This window comes from Egretta garzetta, unplaced genomic scaffold (assembly GCF_000687185.1).
Source record: "Egretta garzetta isolate BGI_Z169 unplaced genomic scaffold, ASM68718v1 scaffold86, whole genome shotgun sequence".
Lineage (NCBI taxonomy): Eukaryota > Metazoa > Chordata > Aves > Pelecaniformes > Ardeidae > Egretta > Egretta garzetta.
In genome coordinates, this window is record NW_009259970.1 from 273,844 (window position 1) to 281,691 (window position 7,848).

Below are 7,848 nucleotides of genomic sequence, written 5' to 3' on the forward strand. Positions count from 1 at the left end.
AAAAAAAAAAAAGGGATTTGTCTTTCTTCCTGTTCTAGGATATTTGGGGGTTTGGAAATTTTTCAAAAATCAGTTGTTCTGTTCTTAGCAGTAAAAGAAGTGCAATTTCCAGGAGGACGCTGCTTTGCACGTAAAGAAGCATTAGTTGAATTGGACAAAACAGTTGTACAATACTGATTTGAAAAAATATCTGATATGTGCTTTTGATTTAAGATTTTTTTTCTGCACCTGTCTGCAGTACCTACTTTTCTACTAACCTGTCTTGGTACAGCTATCAAATTTTTTACAGATGCTTCCCCTTCCCCATGTCCAGCTGACACTGCCCGTATATTTCGGGAACTTTGTTACATTAAGGAGATACCTAGATTTAAAAAAAAAAAAAATACTAAAAAGTCATTGGGTAGGTGAAGTTCATGTAGTTCAGTATAGTGTCACCAATTATATCTGTGCATTTGACAGTGTCAGGAGAAGATAATGAAGGATATTCTCTCAGTACTTCAACAATGGCAACTATGTGTTGTGAATATTTATACCGTTCTAGGCAGTTTCTGAAATGGTTGTAAATAAACATGAGCAAGTTGGTGCTATGAAATTGAAGTCAGTGATGTTTATCACACATAGTAGCAGCTGAGACTTGAGTTAGTCTCCATCAATCTTTCTACTACTGGCCATGTTCTGATTTTGTGGATTTTAGGACAAACGTGTATGCTGATAATTATCAAGCACAACAGTTCTTTCCTTAAGTTAGGACTCATGAAAACTGAACTATAAAATGTTTACTTGGAGAAAGCCAGGTTATTCAGAAATAGCACCAAAGTGAAGAAACATATATGATTTTCCAATTTTGGACTGAAGTATTTCCCATACTGAGGAGGTCACAACTTGGAAGATTGAAGTGGAAACATTTTAATGGGAGGGGCGGGCAGTGGAATTCTTTGGTTTCTATCAGGCCAGTTTTGTTTGTCTGTGTGGTTTTGTTTGGTGGTTTGTGGTTTGGTTTGGGGGTTTAGTTCAGATGTTTTTTTGTTGTGTGCTTTTTTTGGTTGTGGGGTTTGGATTTTTTTTTGCTTGAGTGCTACCATATCTGTCAAATTTCATTGGTTTTGGCACCCAAAGAGCTCATCGAACTCAAACTATAATCCAAAATTAACTCCAATAAGCCTGAAGTTCAGATTTTCATTGTTGAAAGTTCTATACATGATAAGAATACCTAAATCCTACAGATACCACGTACAATAATAACTACTCATGAAAAGGTGAGGGTCTGTAAAGATTAGTATGTTGTGAAACAGTGTTCCTGTTGGTTCAGCATTATTGAACTTAAGAACTACAAAGAGCTTTTTTCAAGATTGCTGGCAATTTTTAGCAATGCTGCAGTGCCCTGACCTTTTGAGGAAGATGGAGAGGGATGACTACTTTCAGTAAAATTAGGAGAGATTGACTCAACTGTCCTAACATCCATTTCAGACGGTCAAAAGCTGTTTGTCTGCTGACTACTGAGGCCCAAACTATAAATCCCTTCTTTGTGTATTGCATCTGTGAAAAAGATCTAATGACTATGGTGTGACTCTTCTCTGTTCACTCCTGCAAGTAAAAACATTGAAATGCTGCCTTACAATGACATTTGTATTTATGTATTAGTCATTCTGCCATGTTTTCTGTTTTTTCTCAGTTTCCCAAGCAAGACCACCTCCAAACCAGAAAAAAGGTGAGTCAATTTTAGTTACACAATCCTTTTAATTTTTATGTGAATTTTGCCCACTCTATCTTTTGCTGGAACCACAAGCAACAATATAAACAAGCAGTGGAATGCAGACAGCATTCTGTTTTGCTAAATATGGGTCCTACCTATATTTAGAGACTCCTGATACAGGGTTATGCCTTTTTTGGTGAAAGAAAAGGTTCCATTTAGGGAAGATTTACTACAATTTTCCTTGAATATTTTTCCATTATTTCGATCCACTAAGTAAGAGTTTTGTTTTTATGTACAGTCCCTTTCATGAAGAAAAAAAAAAAAAGAGTGGGGGGATAAAACCCAACCAAAGCACAACAAAAAAAAAAAGCCCAGGCAAATGTAACTTTATTGTCTCTACAGGATCTCGAACTCCTATAATCATTATTCCAGCAGCCACGACCTCTTTAATAACAATGCTTAATGCAAAGGACCTTCTGCAAGATCTGAAGTAAGTAGCTGATGAGAACATACTGTATAAAAAACTGTTTTTAAATGTAAAGGTATGCTAGTACCAAATCAGTAATTAAGCAAGAGAGTTAATCTACTGTCTTGTGAGAAACTAGCTTTACAGGCCAGAGTATAAAGGAAATTAATGCCTCTTGAATAGTAGGAAAAAAGCAAAAACTTTTTTTCAGAGTTTTTGCACAGTTGTGACCTGTGGGCCAAATGGGCAGATTGAAAAGAAAGTCTTACAGTACCATTTCTAATGTCTGTGCTGGTTTTCTTTTATGTAATGTATGTGCAACCGATCAATGAACCTTTACAATGGAAGAAGGCTTAAAGAAGATGAGGAAGAGCAATGTGCTCATGGAGCTCAGAAAAGATTTTGGGAAATGACCACAGTTATTCTAAAGGAGAAGGGGACTGGAGAGTGGCCCCTCTTTTAGATAAATGGTTGTAGGAGCTGAGCAGATCAGCTGGTTATATAAATAATTTTTTTACAGTTCACATACCACAAAAATAAGAATAAAGCATTGTCATTAAGTATTGATGCAAATTCATTCAGTGAAATATTAATGAGTTGCTAAAATTTGTTTATTGCATCAAGTATCCGATTCTATGATTTAATTCATTATGGCTAAATACAATCAACACTACAAATTACTTTCTTCATAGTAATGTAAAATTCACTACTATGGTAAAAAAAAAACAACCAACCCAAAACCCCCCAGAATTTGCCTTTATGGTAAAAAAAAACCAAAAACCAAACAAACCCAAAAACCCACCAGCACCCAAACCCACCCAAACCATCTTTCTGCTTGTCTAAGAGACCATGAAATTTAGTTGCCTACATTAATACCAGTTAATTTTTTCTGAAACACGCAGTCATTTTCACAGAGAAATACACTGTTTATAGATAGTCTGCAATGGTATGTGCAGGAAATGGAGAGCTCTTCTTTCTTCCGTTTTCAGCACTTTGTGTGTCCTTTATGAGACTATACGCTGCTGTTCTTCAAAAATAGGCCGTCCTCAGTGTGGTGCTGCCGCTGTCACTGGAGTTGCCCTAGAATTTTTTTAAAATTATGCTGTGAGATACCAGGTGCCTTCTGTTCTCCAGCTCTTTCTAGTTCCTAGATTACTGCCATATATCATGAAAGATCCAGTAAGCATACTGGACTGTTGGTGCCTCTTTTGAAATATTTAATCAGAGAAAAGGCTGGCTTTTAACATTATAGTTTAATGCACAAGCAGTTACTGAACTGATATAATTGTGTTGACAGAGGATGTTGCTTGTTTATGTGAGTTTTTATGTTTAAGAAAAAAATTCACAAGTGCAAGCGCTGGATTGTGCATCTATATAACTTGTGACTTTCTGATACAGAAAGAGCTATAATGCAATAAAGCACCTATATGTCATGTCTAAGTATATCTGTGCTAGGAGGCTTGCACTGTTTTCAGCTCTGCTGGGGTGAAGCTCCAGTTAACTTCTCAAGAGTTGCCCCAAGAGGAGGCTGATCGTTAGAGTGCAAAGAACATGATCCAGGAAAAAAAAAAAAGAAATTAAGTTTAAGGGGTCAAAGGAGGATACTGAGGTAGTTAACAGTTATGAAAGACAAAGTGAAGCAGCAAGGTATGATAATGAATCAGAAGTGCAGTAGCAGAATTCAGAAGAGCAAAATATTAATTTAGCCATGACAATTCTAGCACTCATTTAGAAAATACGCCACCTGGCCTGTATGGGTTTTTTGCATTCAAATTTATTGAAGTAGTTTGTTTAGGAATGGCTGCAGGGTTTGTTTTTACTGTTCAGGTATGCAGAGTGTAGAACTAGCCTTGATGTAGAGGGTGATTGATAGATATGTGATGGTTTTCCAAGGAAAGAAGACATCTAATTTCTGCCTCTAAGTCACCGCTGCCTTTAACTCATTCCCTACTTTCAGCCAAATTTGACAGAAGAGTAGAGATGTGGAAGACATATGTCATTGCCACAAGTTTTGGAATAAAGAAATATTGTCCAGATAGAAAAGACATGCCCCTTACCCCTGCTGAGGAAGATGAAGGTAGATTTGAGTTTCTTGTATTTCTAGAGGTAATCAGCCTGCTTGTATTAGCCATGAGAGAGCAGATCAGTGATATAGCACAAGGAGAAGTGATTTTTGGAGCTGGAAGAGTAAGAACCATTGCAGGAGAGACTGCTAAGAAATGTAGGAGAACCTTGGGAGAATGAGCCCCCCCCACCCCGGTTTGCTAGGGCATGGAAGCAGTGATACACATGTGACATGGGCTGTTTACAGGACAAGTTTTTCTTCCATGGCTGATGTCTGAGACAGCACAATTCTGTGAAGTGTGTGATAATAAAGAATGAGTATTTGGGTGTCATAAACAAAACCAGCTTTTGGCATTCCCTCCATTTAAATGTTTCTTAGAGTAAGGAAAAAAGCTGAAATTATAACTGGAGATCAAACCACGTAAATCAAAACTCAATCATACCTGGGAATCCCTCTCTTTTAGGGTACGTTTTGTTTAGGATGCTGGACTTTTCATAAGTAACTGGACTGCAATGCACTGTCACTTTAGATATGAGAAAAAGTAATTGTGGTATCATTGGCAGATATATTAGATTGTTTGTTGTAAAACAAAGAGGACAGTCTTCATCCAGTAGGCATTAAATTCAATTGTCAAGGACTGGAAGAAACTTATTAATTACACCGATGTATTTAGTAACACTTTTCATAGTGCTCTAGTGTGTTGGCTTTTTTTCCGTGCCAAATTGGGTTGACGTTTGTATGATGCTTAGTGTGTTTAATTCATTACTAATATTATGCTCTCTTTTGAGGTAGAGAATATGGCAAGCAGGAAAGCTCTCATGAGTAGAATGAAATATATATATATATAATGATAAACGAGAAGCATGTTACTGGTTTAAGATTTAAGATATCCTATTTGTCTGTTGGATATATTTGTTGCAACTTAGCTTTTTGGGGGGGAAATTTCTATGTGTAATTGTAGTATATACAATTCACATGCTGTGTAATATGCAAATATTCTCGATAACCTTTTTTTGAAAGGTTATTTTTCTAATGAGCCAAGTACAAGATAAAAGTTTCTAAAATATTAAAAAGACACAATTTAATTTAAAATCAGAACTGCAATACTTTATATTGTGAAGCTTCTTAAAAATATTTCATATAATACACTTTATTCTTATTCACTGTGCGAGTGCAATGCTGGATAGCATAATTCTTGTGCAAAATCTGGCTTTCCAGACTAAGTATTTGAGAATATCTGAAGTTAGGCTTTACAGAGGCAATGCTTCTGCTTCACATGGAACAAAACGAGGCAGGAATTTTATCAGGCAGATGTAAATGATTAGATGATGGTTATGTGTTTTTTATTATGATGATGCTTTTACTCATGATATGTTTCACCATATGTGTTCCGGTAACTCACTGAGATTTATCCAGCTTTGATATTGAGCAAGCTATCTGGAAGATTTAGGGATGATGTATTACAAAAAAGGCTTCATTCTCTTGAAAAAATAGGTATATGAAGCTTTTGATACTGTAATCTAACAAAACTTTGAGGGGGTTGTAAAAATAAGTCTCCAGTTCTATACACAACCAAATGTGTGTGTCAGTGATCTCGGTTACTCTCTGGCATTGGAGTTGCCTTATTCGCTGTTCATGCATTTTTCAGTACGCCTGAGTTGGGGGCCAGAAATGCTGACCTGATCTCAGTGAAAGTGTTTTAAAGTTAATGCTAGCAATTGATGTGAGTTTAGAGCCTAGGCGTGAGCAGCTCTGGCAGTTCAGTGGATAGCATCTTACCAATTACCTCCCATAATTTGATCTTGTTCAATCACTTGCCTGTTACTTTAGGAAAGGGACCTGCTGTCTTTGTAAAGCGAGTGTGTGCACCAGTTTTTACATGAATAATGATTTTGGCAATTAACAGCAAGAGAATTGAATGCTATTAGTTTCCTAGTAGGGGTATAAAAATGGATTCTAAGTAGATAGGGTTGGTTTGGGTTTTTTTTTACTAGGAATAGTAATCTGGAGTTGCAACAAAAAAATGTAAACTCCTGCACAGTCAGGTTTCAGAACACATTTCTAGTCTGTTGGTTGATTAAAAAGTGTCAGGTACAAATGTTAGTTAAGCCACTAGCTATAGTATTGTGGCAAAGAATTTCCAAGAGAAGATGGGGTTTTTGCTGTTTTCTTTAATACTCAGGTTTCTTAAGCTTGTCTCTTATGTCCAGGTAGTGATGGAGTAAGCCATGATTATATTTATAAATATACAGTAATTTCTATTAATTCTTAATTCTTGAGCACGTGGCTTTTATTATACTTACTGAATCGATGGTTCCCGGAAACGCAAGGGTATATTTCATAAACTTGCTGTAAACTGTTATTTATTCCTGTAGTCTTGTATGTCCTTCAGTGCTTTCTATATGACAGTCATCTTCTCTACTGTTCCATGTGAATCTGCACATTGATATTTTTTTCTTCAGAATATTCAGATAACAAGGTATTTTATGTTCTGTCCTGGAGAAATGCATTCAAAAACATTCAGATTTTTCCAGTAAATAAAGCTGAAGCTGTTGTCTAGAAGATGCATAATTGAGGCACAACCAAGTGGTGCCTTAATGGCTGTAACACAGTTTCTAGCTGAAATGGAGAGAAACTGTCAATAAACTAGTATTGAAATGAATTCTTAAACACAGAAACATTTAAAGCTAGAAGTAGAATTGAGAACACCTGTTTCAGCCAAAGTTGAGGGTTCTCGGGTATAGTGGTGAAATTGTTAAACTCTGTAGAAGAGCAATATTGCTTCTTGTCTAATTTGGCAGGGGTAGCTAGGTTTTCAGTTTCCATTTAAAATGTGTTTGCTTCCTCACATTTACAAATTAAATTAAAAATGTGACCTTTTAGATTGCTTGTCATATGAATATTTGATTATCACTGTAATATATGGCTGTTTGTTATTTATTTACGTTTTCCATAAGTGTCTGTTCTCATTCAGTGCATGGGACATGTAATACCAAATTCATCTCGAGCTCTCCGCCATTTTAGGTGATTCTGGCTTTTCATATAGATCTCGCCACCTGGGTAAAAGGTCTTAGGGGGTGTTGTAATTTTTAAAATTATTAAAAAAAAAAAAAAAAAATTATTTCCATCTTTCCAGCCCAGATTCCTTAGCCCTGAAGCCTGAGGAGAGGCTCATGAATGTTTTTCTTAAAAGCTCAAGACTACCAAGCAAATCCTCATCTTAAGTTATAAAATACAGTTTCCTATCAGTTAGTATTGGCAAAGCAAAGCCTGCAACATGTTGGCAGGACAGGCCATGACGTATGCTCATGATTAAAGTTGCACCTCATTGATTTGAGTTTTTAACTTACCAACGTGACTAGAAGAATGGGATGTCATCCAAAGACACCTGGACAAGCTGGAGAGGTGGGCCTGTGTGAACCTCATGAGGTTCAACAAGGCCAAGTGCAAGGTCCTGCACCCGGGTCAAGGTAACCCCCCGTATCATTACAGGATGGGGGAAGAAAGAATCGAGAGCAGCCCTGCCGAGAGGGACTTGGGGCTGCTGGTGGATGAAAAGCTGGACATGAGCCAGCAATGTGCGCTGGCAGCCCAGAAGGCCAACCGTACTCTGGGCTGCATCGG

The 7,848-nt window shown here is 36.9% G+C and overlaps 1 protein-coding gene across 1 annotated transcript in view; it reads left to right on the top strand.

Moving 5' to 3' along the window:
* CDC73 (cell division cycle 73) overlaps nucleotides 1-7,848 on the top strand; it is a 114,696-nt gene that overhangs the window by 90,835 nt on the left and 16,013 nt on the right. The window contains 2 exon segments of the mRNA XM_035895823.1: nucleotides 1,673-1,708; nucleotides 2,096-2,183. Coding sequence (XP_035751716.1) covers nucleotides 1,673-1,708; nucleotides 2,096-2,183 — 124 coding nt within the window.